General features: G+C 41.3%; 1 protein-coding gene and 1 pseudogene across 1 annotated transcript in view; both read right to left on the bottom strand.

Moving 5' to 3' along the window:
* The window catches only part of MSRA (methionine sulfoxide reductase A), a 240,116-nt gene extending 239,067 nt beyond the window's left edge, over positions 1-1,049 (bottom strand). Inside the window, exon 1 of the mRNA XM_060754659.2 lies at positions 884-1,049. Coding sequence (XP_060610642.2) covers positions 884-1,022 — 139 coding nt within the window. The 5' untranslated portion in view covers positions 1,023-1,049. The remainder of the gene's footprint in view (positions 1-883) is intronic.
* Positions 1,050-12,868: 11,819 nt separating this feature from the next.
* On the bottom strand, positions 12,869-13,646 carry LOC132762149 (proteasome activator complex subunit 3 pseudogene; annotated as a pseudogene).
* Positions 13,647-15,973: the final 2,327 nt, after the last annotated feature.

Genomic DNA, 15,973 nt, shown 5'->3' with positions numbered 1-15,973 from the left:
AAAAAGTTGGGAGAGACATCAGAAGTTAACACAATGCTTGTTACACAAGCAGTTGTACTGCAAAATTGTATTGTAATAATGTAATGCATTACATTGTAATGTAATAATACTAATATATTGTATATAATATTAACAATGTTGTAATATAATACATATTGTATATATACTATGACTTATAATATAGTACAATATATTATATAATACTAATAGTGTTATATACTGGTAATGTATTTTATAATACATGGGAAGGGCGTTCCACAGCCGAGGGGCCACCACAGAGAAGGCCCTGTCCCTCGTCCCCGCCAGCCGTGCTTGCGATGCAGGCGGGATCAAGAGCAGGGCCTCCCCAGAAGATCTTAGAGTCCTGGTGGGTTCATAGGCAGAGATACGTTCGGATAGGTATACATATAATATTATATACTATTCCCAGACGATCTTAAGGTCCTAGATGGTTCATAATGGGAGATGTGTTCGGACAGGTAATTTAGTAAAATATCATACTAATATTGTGCTATAAGGAAAATATACATATAATATTATATACTATTATATATATAATACTATACATATTTATATATATATATTTATATTTATACATACATATATATATATATATATATATATACACACACACACAGTTTCAGCCCACAACCAACATAGCAAAGAACTCTGGGAGATGTAGTCCAGGACAAAAAGTAGACTGCCTTCTGCGCATGCCTACTGAGAAGGCGTGCCGAAAAGCGCACGGCGCATGCGTGAGGTGCTTGTGGGATTTAGTTTTTTCTCCTCCCAAGCGCATGCGCAAAGGGCACCTACTCCATTTGCCTCACGCCATTTCCCCCTCAGAAGGCGAAAGCGGCGGTTGTGCTTCTCCTCCGCTCACCTAGGATTCGGAAGAGGGTCTGGCTCCTCCCGGGAAGGGCCTCCGCTTGGCTGGGCATCCTCGTGAGCTTCGTGGGCAAAGCGGCCTCCCCCATGGCAGCGGAAAGGCGGCGAAAGAGAGAGCTGACGGCCACGCGCATGCCCAGTGGCACCTCCTTGTGGCGCGCGGGCAGGGCGCGAGGACAGGCTACAAAAGGGGCGGGGCCAGGTCAGCTTCCAAAAGGGGCGGGGCCAGACCAGGTTGCAAAACCATAACAGCTGCTAACCAGTGTCCAAATTGCATTAATTCTACAATATAAACGAGGCACGGTGTTCCAAAGTTTATATATATATATACACACACACATACATATAATAATTCTAATTTATGTAATATTCTAATATAATGTAAAAGGTAAAGGTAGTCCCCTGACATTAAGTCCAGTCATGTCTGATTCTGGGGTGTGGTGCTCATCTCCATTTCTAAGCCGAAGAGCCAGCATTGTCCGTAGACACCTCCAAGGTCATGTGACCGGCATGACTTCATGGAGCGCCGTTACCTTCCCGTCAGAGCAGTACCTATTGATCTACTCACATTTGCATGTTTTCGAACTGCTAGATTGGCAGAAGCTAGGACTGACAGCGGAAGCTCACGCCGCTCCCCAGAATCAAACCTGAGACCTTTCGATCAACAAGCTCAGCAGCTCAGTGCTTTAACCCACTGCGCCACCGGGGGCCTTAATATAATGTAATATAGTACAATATATTATATAATACTAATAGTATTATATATTGGTAATTATTTTATAAATATTGTGGTTTAATAATATAATACAATAATATGATATTATACAATAATATTATTTATTTATTTATTTATTTATTTGCTTTACTTCTATACCGCCTTTCTCAGCCGAAATGGCGACTCAAGGCGGTTTACACAGTAAAGATCATCACGACAATATCAAAAAAAACAATTAAAAGCACATTATACAAATTACACCAGAACAAACAATCATTATCATAGGCCTCAGCAAACAAATCAGAATCCGTAATCCATATATAAACTATATAATATAAATTATATAGTTTATATTACATTTATTTTATTTGTCGTGTCAGGGCAACCAGTCAATTATATTACATTTCTAACAGAACAAAGCAAACAGACAGACAAAATACAAAATTTGCGAGTTTGGTAGCTGATTAAATGTCCTTTGTCCAGTATCTGGCCACTTGGAGTGCCTCTGGTGTTGCCGCAAGAAGGTCCTCCCTTGTGCATGTGGCAGGGCTCAGGTTGCATCGCAGCAGGTGGTCTGTCGTTTGCTCCTCTCCACACTCACATGTCGTGGATTCCACTTTGTGGCCCCATTTCTGAAGGTTGGCTCTGCATCTCGTGGTGCCAGAGCGCAGTCTGTTCAGCGCCTTCCAAGTCACCTAGGGGGGAGTCTCTCATTTGGTATCAGCCATTGGTTGAGGTGCTGGGTTTGAGCCTGCCACTTTTGGACTCTCGCTTGCTGAGGTGTTCCAGCGAGTGCCTCTGTAGATCTTAGAAAACTATTTCTAGTTTTAAGTCGTTGACGTGCTGGCTGATACCCAAACAAGTGATGAGCTGGAGATGTCTCTGCCTTGGTCCTTTCACTATTGGCTGCTACTTCCCGGCGGATGTCAGGTGGTGCAATACCGGCTAAGCAGTGTAATTTCTCCAGTGGTGGTATATAATACTAATAGTGTTATATACTGGTAATGTGTTTTATAAATATTGTGGTTTAATAATATAATACAATACAATAATACAATACAATAATATGATATTATACAATAATAATATATAATTATATATTTTATATTACATGTAATATTACTAATAATATTACAATACAATGGTATAGTACAATATAGTAATATATAATACTGCTATTGTACTATGCTATTAATATAATATATTGTATGTATGTATGTATATATATATATATATATATCAAAGATCCGCCTAGTCAAAGCCATGGTATTCCCTGTAGTAACCTACGGATGTGAGAGCTGGACCTTAGGGAAGGCTGAGCCTTTGAACTGTGGTGTTGGAGGAAAGTTCTGAGAGTGCCTTGGACTGTGAGAAGATCCAACCAGTCCATCCTCCAGGAAATAAAGCCCGGCTGCTCACTGGAGGGAAGGATACTAGAGACAAAGTTGAAGTCCTTTGGCCACATCATGAGGAGACAGCAAAGCCTAGAGAAGGGAATGATGCTGGGGAAAGTGGAAGGCAAAAGGAAGAGGGGCCGACGAAGGGCAAGATGGATGGATGGCATCCTTGAAGTGACTGGACTGACCTTGAAGGAGCTGGGGGTGGTGACGGCCAACAGGGAGCTCTGGCGTGGGCTGGTCCATGAGGTCACGAAGAGTCAGAGACGACTGAATGAATGAATAACAACAACTATATATATATAATCTTGTAACCCACTCTTACAAGATATATATACATATAAATAAATAATATGGTAAATAAATTGCAATAATAATGAATGCAACTTCAGCCATACATACACACACATATATATAAATTTGCGTGTGTGTGTATATGTGGCTGAAGTTGCAAATATAGTAATAATAATGTATAATAATTTTATTTATTTATGCCCTGTTCTGACTTACAGACAAGTTCTAATCAAAAACTGACCTTGTTCATAATTGGGGGCTGCCTGTATTGCTTAATTTAAAAAAAACCTCCAACGCTTCTGTTCTTCTGCTTTCAAGAGCTTATTTGCTTTGACTTAAGTAAGGTTGTAAAAGTTGTTTCCTGTCTCCTCATGATGTGACCAAAGTACTTCAACTTTGTCTCTAGTATCTTTCCCTCCAGTGAGCAGTCGGGCTTTATTTCCTGGAGGATGGACTGGTTGGATCTTCTCGCAGTCCAAGGCACTCTCAGAACTTTCCTCCAACACCACAGCTCAAAAGCATCGATCTTCCTTCGCTCAGCCTTCCCTAAGGTCCAGCTCTCACATCCGTAGGTGACTACAGGGAAGACCATGGCTTGGACTAGGCAATGGATCTTTGTTGCCAGTCTGATGTCTCTACTCTTTACTATTTTATCGAGATTGGACATTGCTCTCCTCCCAAGAAGTAAGCGTCTTCTGATTTCCTGGCCACAGTCTGCATCTGCAGTAATCTTTGCACCTAGAAATACAAAGTCTGTCACGGCCTCCACGGTTTCACCCTCTATTTTCCAGTTGTCAATCATTCTTGTTGCCATAATCTTGGTTTTTTTGACGTTTAGCTGCAACCCGGCTTTTGCGCTTTCTTCTTTCACCTTGATTAGAAGGCTCCTCAGCTCCTCCTCGCTTTCGGCCATCAGAGTGGTGTCATCTGCATATCTGAGGTTGTTAATGTTTCTTCCAGCAATTTTCACCCCAGCTTTGCATTCATCGAGCCCCGCACATCGCATGATGTGTTCTGCATACAAGTTAAAAAGGTTGGGTGAGAGGATGCAGCCTTGCCGTACGCCTTTCCCAATCTTGAACCAGTCTGTTGTTCCGTGGTCAGTTCTGACTGTTGCTACTTGGTCCTTGTACAGATTCCTCAGGAGAGAGACAAGGTGGCTTGGGATGCCCATCCCACCAAGAACTTGCCACAATTTATTATGATCCACACAGTCAAAGGCTTTAGAGTAGTCAATGAAGCAGAAGTAGATGTTTTTCTGAAACTCCCTGCCTTTCTCCATTATCCAGTGGATATTGGCAATCTGGTCTCTCGTTCCTCTGCCTTTTCTAAACCCAGCTTGAACATCTGGCAGCTCTCGCTCCATGTATTGCTGGAGTCTTCCTTGCAGGATCTTGAGCATTACCTTACTGGCATGAGAAATAAGGGCCACTGTACGGAAGTTTGAGCAGTCTTTCGCATTTCCCTTTTTTGGTATGGGGATATAAGTTGATTTTTTCCAGTCTGATGGCCATTCTTGTGTTTTCCATATTTGCTGGCAAATGGCATGCATCACCTTGACAGCATCATCTTTTAAGATTTTAAACAGTTCAGCTGGGATCCCGTCGTCTCCTGCTGCCTTGTTGTTAGCAATGCTTCTTAAGGCCCATTCAACCTCACTACTCAGGATGTCTGGTTCTAACTCATTCACCACACCGTCAAAACTATCCTCAATATTATTATCCTTCCTATACAGATCTTCTGTATAGTCTCGCCACCTTCTCTTGATCTCTTCAGCTTCTGTTAGGTCCCTGCCACCTTTTTTCTTATCATACCAATTTTTGCCTGAAATTTACCTCCAATGTTTCTAATTTTCTGGAAGAGGTCTCTTGTCCTTCCTATTCTGTTGTCTTCTTCCACTTCCATGCATTGCTTATTTAAAAATAGTTCCTTATCTCTTCTGGCTAACCTCTGGAATTGCGCATACAATATATTATATTATTAGCATAGTACAATATCAGTTTTAAATATTGCTATATTGTACTATACCAATTATATTGTAATATTATTAGTAATACTACATGTAAGATTCATCTCTCCAAAGGTCAGCCCAAGTTGACAGTCAAGAGTGCTTACTATCAGCTTCAGCTCATACGCAGCTGCGCCCCTGCCAAGAAAAGACCAGATAAAGGAAGAAAAAGGAAAGGAGGATATTTGTGAGAGAGGATCAGGCAATGAAAGAGAAAGGATGGGAGAAAAATGGATGAAAAAAGGAAGAAAGAAAAAGAGGAAGAGAAAGGAAGGAAGACAAGACAAAGGCACAAGGTGCATAAAGAAAAGGGAGGGAAGAAAGGACCACAGAAATTGCAAACCCAGATGATGCTGGGTATATGGCTAGTGAACTTGTTGGCCTGCAAGACTTCAGAGCAGTGGTTCTCAACCCCTTAATACAGTTCCTAATGTTCTGATGATCTCAACCATAAAATTATTTTTGTAACTGTAATTATTTTCCTAATTGTAATTTTGCTAAAATTATAAATTGTAATTAAATATTTGATATGCAGGATGTATTTCATTTGCCCGGCCACATTTGTCACAAATACCCAATACACCCAAATTTAAATACTGGTGGGGTTGAGGGGGGTTGATTTTGCCACTTGGGAATTGTAGTTGCTGGGATTTGTAGTTAACCTACAATCAAAGAGCATTCTGAACTCCAACAACGATGGAATTGAACCAAACTTGGCACACAGAACTCCCATAACCAAGATAAAATACTGGAAGGGTTTGATGGGCATTGACCTTGATTTTTGGAGTTGTAGTTCACCTACATCTAGAGAGCATTGTGGACTCAAACAATAATAGATCTGGACCAAACTTGGCACGAATACTCAATATGCCAATGTGAACACTGGCAGAATTTGAGGAAAATAGGCCTTGATATTTGGGAATGGTAGTTGCTGGGATTTATAGTTCACCTACAGTCAAAGATAATTGTGGAAGACAGCAGCCAGATTGATAACTGGAGCAACATACAGGGAGCATATCACCCCCTATTGTGTCAGCTTCACTGGATGCCTATCCATTTCCGAACACAATTCAAAGTGCTGGTCTTGACCTATAAAACCCTATACGGCTCTTGGCCAGCTTACTTGTCCCAATGTGTGTCCCTCTACGTCCTGCTTTGCAGCTTAAGATCGTCCGGGGAGGCCCTGCTCTCAGCTCCGCCAGTTTCGCAAATGTGGTTGGCGGGGACAAGAGACGGCCTTCTCGGCGGTGGCCCCCTGCGAGATCAGGTCAGCTTCTTCCCTCCTGTCATTCAGGAAGAAACTGAAATTGTGATACTGGGACCAGGTCTTTGGTCAACAAACGTAGCAGCACTTTGGTTATGGAATTGCATTTGGAATGGCATTACAACTTTGGCAAAATGCTTTTAACTGCTTTTAACGTAACGATTTATCGATTGTTTTAAACTGTTATTATATTGTTGCTTGCTTTTATGTATGGCATCAAATTGTTGCCGAGTATAAGCTGTCCTGAGTCCCCCTTCCAAGGTTGAGAAGGACGGGGTCGAAATACTGGAAATAATAAATAAATAAATAAATAAATAAATATGCAAGTGTTGATGTATCTTCAAGAAGGTTCGTCTAAGTCAGAAACAACTTGAAGTCACACACCAGAAACAACAGTAGATCAGAATTTGGACACTTGGGTGGCCAGAAAATGATAAAATGATTCCAGATGGTTACAGATTAAATGGCAAAGGAGCTTTGAGACCTCTGTGTAAAGAAACACAGAAGGCAACCACACCTGTTTCACAAAAAAGTTTTTATTTTAATATCGAGTGAAATCCTTTTCAATCGCCACAGGAATATTAGCCCTTTGAGTACTTTGCCTTACAGTCTTCTCTGTTTTTCTCTGAATTGTTTTTGCAATCGTTTTTCTAAGTTTTTAACTTTTTCAATCTGTAACTCTGTTTAATATATTGCAATTTTTGAAATGTTTAGGTGATTGTGTTGAGGCATGACGTTGTGCCATTGTAAGCCACCTTGAGCCCTCCTGTTGGGGTAGAGAAGGGTGGGGTACAAGTATGGCAAATAAATAAATAAATTGATGGTTTCCCATATGAATGAAATCATGAATTAATTCCGTTTTTCAGTCTGTCATCCAAGATGCTGGACCTATTTCAAAGGTAGAGGTCTTATATAGCACTCACTTGTCAAGGATGACAGATTTTGCACTGGCACAGGGTTGCAGTAAGTGGTTCTTGGGACTGCTTCCAGCTTTATGATGGCACAGTTAATAAATTTTAAGACACCGAAGGTCTGAAAGTTGCATTGTGTCCTCTTGCATTCCAGCTATTGTCTCATACTGACTTGAAATGCATTGCTTCAGTCAAACGTATGCAGCTGAGTTTATCCTCACAACCTCTGAGGATGCCTGCCATAGATGTGGGCAAAATGTCAGGAGGGAATGCTTCTGGAATGTGGCCACACAGCCTGGAAAACTCACAGCAACCTAGTGATTCTGACCATGAAAGCCTTCAACAACACATTATTTATTAAAGCATTGAAATGCAAACACAGTGGTGCTTTGTGGTCCCTAAAAGTAAATTGCGGTGCTGGGTTTCTGCAGGCATGTATCTACAAGGGAAGCAAAATGAGGCATGGCTGCTTCCAAATAAAAATTCTGCCTCCCCAATTGAAAATTTTCCCTCATTTCCCAAATGTCTAGCATTGCAGAGAGCAAGACGTTGAAAATCAGTCACATAGAGAATGCCAATATTTGCTGTTTTCACTTCTCCATGGTTATCAGGCCTTCCCTTTTTCTTAGGATGCATGAACTATATTTCTCAATGCTGAAGTAAAATTTCAAATTGCTGCAACACTACCAAGTTTAAAGGGGGGGAGGAGGGTCATTTAGCCTTCCCTTCATTACGCTTGTAAACATCAATAGATTTTCATTACCTAAGAACAGTTCTAGGCCCCTAACAATTCAATTTTTTATTTTTTTTATTTACAGTATTTATATTCCGCCCTTCTCACCCCGCAGGGGACTCAGGGCGGATTACAATGTACATATACATGGCAAACATTCAATGCCATTGTTGCATCCCAGTTCAAGAAACAAGACCATAAGATTAAATCCACCACTCTGGACTGTAGGAAAAGCAATCCTTGTTTATTGATGAAAATTGGTTACAAAAGAAAGGTAAATGCAGAGTAAAAAAGCCACAGAAAAACACAGTAGTCAATAGGATCTCTGAACTTGAGCAAAACTTCAAAAGCCACAAAACAATAACCAGGAGTCTGTTAACCATGAACTTGGAAACTACAAGCCTCTGGGATTACTGGCCATGGAACACAGGAATTCTGCCAAGACCAGCCACAGTCCCGAACGTTGCTTGACCTAAAGAAGCACCCGGCAGGGATGCTCTTAAACCAAAGAAGCTATTCTTAGAAACGCCCCTTGACTTTTCTGTTTGGGCCTCTTTCTACTGAAGGCGCTGTGACCTTCGTACAGACTGGGAAACAAATCTATCTCTCACTATCTGTTCTCTTCGGACCTCATTATCAAGCCCAGGTGGGGAGATATCACGGCTAACTTCCAAAACATTCTCTTCTAGCTGTTGGGTTTCGTTTTCATTCCCACTGACCTCTGCATCAACAACAGATTCCACACTGTCAGAGTCAGGGAGTGCTTGCTCAGTTTGAAAAACTATCAGAGAATCCTGTTCACACAGATCAGGATCAGACTGAACCCCAACAGCCATAGACACACAACATATATAGACAGGCACTCAGAGGCTATTTAACATTCCAGCTTTTCATGAGGGTATTCTCGCCACCAGGGGAGCTGTTGCTTCACCATCCATTTGTGAAACTGAAGAAGTGCTTCCTCATTCTTTGCATGATTGCTGAAGATTTTTATGGCCTTGTAAATTAGTTAAATTAATCCCCCTGCATAAGCGATACCTAAATTTCCTACTTGACAGATGCAACTGTCTTTCGGGCTGCAAAGGTCGACAGCAAGCTACACAAATTGGTTGGAAGCTCACTCCTACCTGGGGTGGCTTCGAACTCATAACCTTTCAGTCAGAAGTGATCTTAATGCAGCTGACTCCCAGCCAGCTGCGCCACACTCCTGGTGCCTACACATATGTTTACATAACTAGAAGTGCTGCTTCACTTACCAATGTATAAGCTGAGCCAAGTGTGGCCCACATTAACTAACTTAATAAATGCTCATGACTTAATGTTTCTTTCAGTGCATCTAATTGTAGAATGAATGCAATTTGGCACTGCTTTAACTGTCATGATTCAGTTCTATGGATTTCTGGGAGTTTATTTATTTACTGTATTTATACCCTGCTCTTCACAACCCCGAAGGGGACTCAGAGCAGCTTACAGACTATGGCAACATTCAATGCCGGAGTTGTAGTTTGGAGAGTCAGCAGCCAGGGCCATAGCCAGAAAAAAATTTCGGGAGGGGTTGAAATTTTCGGGGGGGGTGAAAATTTTGTGGGGGGGGTTGAAACCTGCCTCCTAGCTCACGCTGAAGCAAAGAGCACAGCAGGGGGCAGAGCAGTCTTCAGTATCCTGCAGCTCCGCCCCTGTCAACCACCTCCACCAAGTCTGGCCTCCTTAATGAGAACATTCAACACACACACAACTTGGTTGCTTCGCTACATCGGCTATTGCTGCAAGCAATGACAGTGTGAATAAATTGTCAATATTTGCCTGAGATAGTGCTTGCAGTTCTGGAGGGACTCATAATTTTTTGCATCTCATAGACTTAACATGGGGATTTGGTTAACCAGTTAAAATTCATAAGTAAACCAGGTTATTTTTAAAAAATCTGAAACATTTCGGGGGGGAGGGGGGGGGTTGAACTCCTAAACCTCCCCCCCCCTTCGCTACAGGCCTGTCAGCAGCACTCTTTAGCAGAGGCGGATAAAGACCTTGTAAGACTACAACTCCCATGGGTCCATAGAACTGAGCCTTGGCTAGTAAATTGGTACCAAACTGCATTCTTTTCTATGCTGATGCACCCCTTGATAGGCCAAATGGTAGGTATAACTTTGTCCCATTAATATTAATGCAGCTACAATATTACCATGCAAATAGATTATGAGTATAGGCACAAATGTAAATGCATGCACTACTTAGATTTCTAACACACTTGTTCACAGTTTGTCTTCTTTGGTGTGTTGCTTCCTTCCCGAAAGTTTTTGGGTTTTGCAGCAGATTCCCTGAAGCCATCTGGTGGAAATCCAAAGTAACTGCATCATCCTAGATCTAGGCCGGCTTCTCTTCAGATCCAGTTGATCCTTTTTAACACCAGCACATTGGCTCCAAAGCTTGAGAACAGGGCACACTTCAAGAGAGAAGACAAATGGCAGAATATACCTTTGGCATCTAGTTACGGTGAAGATTTCGGAGAAAAGCAACCAATGTTCATCCATACATTTGCTTGCAATTGTTCAGGGATCTTCAAGTGTGTCAGGTTTGAGGCATGCTGTATGCAGGGGAATATATTCTATCTCTTTTCTATATTATGTACTAGCCTTTCCCTGCTACGCATTGGTGTGACCCAATCTGATTATCTGGAAAATAAAGAAATGAGAAAGTGTTGGTTTCTGATATATGTAATGTCTTTCTGCTTGTGGGTAAACAGTATTTCTTGCTGTTTCTTTGTCAGTGTTAATGTGGAGATTGTGTGGTTTGCCTACTCTTGAACATGCAACATATAATTGTCTTTCTTTAGGGATCCCTTTCAAATCTATGATACTATATCTGTCATATACACATGTGTGTGCGTGTGAATAAAATCTATCTATATAGCTATGGTTGGATGGCTCTTTGTCAGGAGGGATTTGGTTATGTTTTCTTAAATAAATAAATAAATAAATAAATAAATAAATGGTACATTACAATAACGAACCATCCCATAAATAACAAAAAAAGTCTCAGAAAACATCAAGCAAGGAAAGCAAGTGATTTCAGGTAGCTTCATGCTAGAGGCACCATGAATTGGTGTCATGGTTTATGAAGCTCATCTCAAAAGCAACATGTAAATATAGGGCAAGAATCCCATTAATTAGTCCCAACTTCAATCCATTGTGGAATGGTGGATAGACATGTAGATAAATCCAGTTGATTCAGTGGATCTACTATAGTGGGGACTAACAACATTTATGTACTTACGATATTAATATGTTAGATTATTTATTTAAAAATTTGACATGTAACCTATTCTATGGGGCTGAGGAATATGATCATATATAGTTCTCTTCTAGATATTTCATGCAAAAAAAAAAACCCCTAGGATAGCCTCTTTGCTGAAATTCTGGATGTTAGAGAGCTGCGGCCATACTCATTGTGATAGATGACAGACAGGCCACAATTCTGCATGGCTTAGTGTAGTTTAGTTATAGTTGCACATGTGCAGCTATACAATGATGGACTAATTGCCGCTATGCAGAACTACCACACACAAATTCCATGACCTTTCCATCCCTGGTGGACAATGGAGGGGGATCAGAGATGTATATAGCTATATCTGTGAAGCCAGTCATCAAATATCATCCACCATGGTCCATTGAGGTCCTCCAGAGATCTGAACAGAAGATGTAGTCATTTCATGAACGGGATCTAGAAGTCTTAGTAGGCTACAAGCTGAACATGAGACAACAGTGTGATGGAGCAGTTCTATGCAATTCTAGGCTAAACTATAGAACCATGGAATCATAGAATAATAGAATTGGAAGAGGTCATGTGGACGCTAACTCCTCCATTGGGAAAATAGCTTAGAAAAAAGAAGAGGAAGAATATGTTGCAGGATATGGATTTGTATATTAAGTTTTGACAAGGATCATCTCCCGTATGGGTGTGTGTTGAGGAAGAACATCTGGACAATTAAGCAATTAAGTGTGAGCCACTCCCTGATTAGAGTATATCAGGAGAAGTTTGTCTTGATGTATTCAAAAGGGGGAGGGGGTTGATCAGATGATCAGAGACCGGATGGGACTACACTACAGGAATTGCTATTTACCAAGGAAGAAGCAGATAATGCATGAATTTAATGCATTGGATTTTGCTGAAATGGACTAAGGTATATTTCCAAGGCTGGCTGGTGTTTTTTGTAAAGCTGCATATTTGACTACTCAAGAGTAAAATTTGTTTTTCCTTCTACTCTTTGTGTAGAACTAAAGGGCTGGAGCTGGGAAGACTGCTGGGTAGCTTTCATATAGACTAATAAACCACAACAAAATGGATCACATGGGCCATCTAGTCCAACCCCCTGCCATGCAGGAAAAACAAAATCAAAGTACCCCAGACAGGTGGCATCAATAGGAAGATAGTGTCTAGTTTGAGGGAAGTGACTCTATGCTGCTTTGGTCACCTGGGATAACTTTGTGTTCAGTTCTGGCCAAAGCAATTCAAGAAGAATATTAGGAGATTTTTTGTAGACTTAACTAAAAGTCTGGTGAGGACTGTTTCCAGCCAGTTTTCCCATCTCGATAGTCACATAAGCTGAGGCAAAGACTGTCTTGAGTCTACTGAACAGTTCGTACATTCAGAGTGTTGACAGCTTAGTAGAGAGTCTCTGCATTCTGGCTTCAGGGTCACTTGATCTTCTCAATGTTCTTTAGGGTCATGTTGTGCAGGGTCACGTATTGATTTTTCAGCTCTGAAATGATGAGTCACAGACTGATATATTGCCTTTCATCCATCTCATTCACTGTGTGACGGTAATCCTCCACAAGAGGATATTTTGCTATTTGAGAAACCAACTTTTCTCATGTGATATAATATCTAAAGATCTGGTCCAAGTATGAAGCTGCCTCACTCTCCACAATTTGGAGCTCAGCCACACTTTCTTTATGAATAGAAACACCAAAATTGTTGCCATCTTCTATCCTGGGAATCAGAATTGCACCCACATTTTGACTGTTGCATTTCTCAATCAGCAGTCAGATCTCGGGTTTCATCTTCTCAATGATGTCCACCAGCTGCTGGTTGCTCTTCAGCATCTCGTTAGGCATGGCAAAGACTTTAGTACCCTGGAAGGTCTCTTCACATTCTTCCAGTTTTTTCTTTTTCAGATTGAGCCCATCCAGTCCATCATAACTGTTTGTGAGAAGGGTTGTGGCAGAGACAGGAAGGTTCATATCTGATTGGATTTAGATGAGATCAGGAATGTTCAGCATAGAATCCTTAAGGAATACGTCAAGTTCTAAAGGGTTTATTTGGGGGAAAATTAACTATTATATATTCAGCTTCACGTGTAATTCACTTTCTGAAAGAGTTTACCCTTATCTTAACTTCCAGGTCAACCTTGTGGAGGGAGGCCATGGTGGGGCAGGAGACCTGGTATTCTAAGCCAAAGCTGCCTCTTTCTGTCTCCTGCAAGGGTGGCCACCCAAAGGCTATGGACAAGATGAAACACGTCCAGAGAAGGAACATCAAAATGATCAAAGGTTTGGAAACCAAGCCCTATGAAGATTGGCTGAGGGACCTGGGCAGGTTTAGCCTGGAAAACAGAAGACTGAGAAGGAACATGGATAGCATGCTTAAATGTTTTCAAGGATGCCCATTGAGGTGCTGCTCTGGAACCATGTTCAAATATTTGAGGGGTGGTCACACTGAGTGGGGGCCAGCTTGTTTTCTGCTGCTCTAGAGACTTAAGAAATGGAGCAATTAATTAAAATTGTAGGAAAAGAGATTTTACATTAGGAAGAACTTGATAATGAGATCCCTTCAGCAGTGGAATATGTTGTGGCCTAGGAGTGTGGTGGAATTTCCTTCTCTGGAGGTTCTTAAGCAGAGGCCGGATAGCCATCTGTCAGGAATGCTTTGTGTGTTCCTACCTGGCAGAAGGGGGTTGGACTGGATGGCCCTGGTGGTCTCTTCCATCTCTAGGAATCTATGGTTCTATATCTCAAGGAACATAGCCAGATGCTTCCCTGATTCTTGATAAATCATAGACTCATAGAGCAGGAAGATATTACAATGACCATCTAGTCCAACCCGCTGTCAAAGAGGGAGGCAACATTACATCATTCCTGAAAGATGACCTACCAACCTCTGAACAAAGACCTCCAAAGATGGAGAACCTACCACTCTCTAAATAAACCATTCCAGTTTTGAACATCTCTTTCTAATGTTTATGTGGAACTTTATTTTTCTCATTTGAATCCATAAGTTCATGTTCTAGTCTCCGGAGCAACAGAAAACAGCCTCATTCTCTGTTCGACATGACATCCCTTCAGATGTTTAAAGATGGCTATAATGTCAAAATTCAACCGTCTCTGATCTAAAACAGCACCCTTAAATTCTTCTGTATAACACCTGGATCATCTTGATATTGGACCATTTTGATCACCCTTTTCTAGACCTTCTCCAAATTGTCCATATCCTTCCTGAATTGTGTCGCCCAGAACTAGACACAATATCTACCATTGAGAGGAAGCCAAAGCACAACACAGTGGTAATATTACTTCCCTCGACCTGGACACTATGCTCATATTGATGCAGCCCAAAACTGCATTGGGTTTGAAGTTGGCTGTGGGTCTTGATGGAGGGCCAATGGTGTAATGGTAACATGGCAGGCTAAACTACAGCTGTAACTATTTTCTTGTTGAAAGTAATTTTCCAGACTCTGCTAACCCTACATCCTGCTAGCCCCATTCATGAAGCATATTCATTGTGATTGGAAGGGAAAAGGTCACACTGCAGTCACGGGAGGAGAAGAAGCAAAATCATTGCCAGTCCGCGGAAATGGGAGTTTTACCTTTTATTTCTTATTGACTCATTTTGGTTGATATACTTTTTTCCCCTAATGGACATATTGCTTATTTTATGGCAAATTATGCATTATCTCTAATGGGGAAAGTACAGCTTCACCCCTCTTTTCACGTCAAGAATGCTCACCAATTTCTAACTGTTCAAATGAGCATTACGGGGAAAGCATAATGAAGAGGCTTTGACTACCTCTTCTGTTCTACCATCATTATAATGTGTACTTCCTCCATCTTTATTAGTCCAGCCTGCCACATAAATATCGTCGACTTTCTTCTGGTTATTTCCATAAATTGGTTTACAAAGTGCTTATTTGTGAGACTGCTGCTAACACTGCAGCCCAGGATCTCAAAATGCCATTGCACTTTGGGATTTAATTGAATGCAATGCACAGTCTCCCTAAATCATTGAATCAGCCACCTTTCCATTCACTTCTTCAATTTTCTTTACTTACTTTCTCCATTTTAAGATTACATTGAAAAATAATGATAAAATAACATAAAGGTTGCTCCTGTTATTGAATGCGCTAGACATCCATTAGGCACAGGCAAGGACTACTCAGTAGCCTGTGACTCTTTAGAGGACTAGATGAATTCATGAAGATGACATTTCCCAGAAGGCACACTGCCAAAAAGAGTGCCAGACCAAAGGCTTAGGTCTCCTTTATACTACACAATTATATTCTGCCTGGGCCCCTGATAAGATGCCCTTCCTTTCTCCCAACTGTCACTGCCCTGACCTCAGAGGAAGGGAAGAACAAGCAGACACAGTTCTTTCATGCCTTGGCCCAGAAGAAGAGGAAAGGATCTCCATCCATCCCAACTTCAATGCCCTGATCCCAGAGGAAGAGAATAAGAGACAGACCATTTCATCATGCAAAGGTCTTCTATCAATCC

The sequence above is a fragment of the Anolis sagrei genome, chromosome 1, assembly GCF_037176765.1.
Source record: "Anolis sagrei isolate rAnoSag1 chromosome 1, rAnoSag1.mat, whole genome shotgun sequence".
In the NCBI taxonomy this organism is placed as follows: Eukaryota; Metazoa; Chordata; class Lepidosauria; order Squamata; family Dactyloidae; genus Anolis; species Anolis sagrei.
This window is presented reverse-complemented; position numbering and strand designations above follow the sequence as displayed.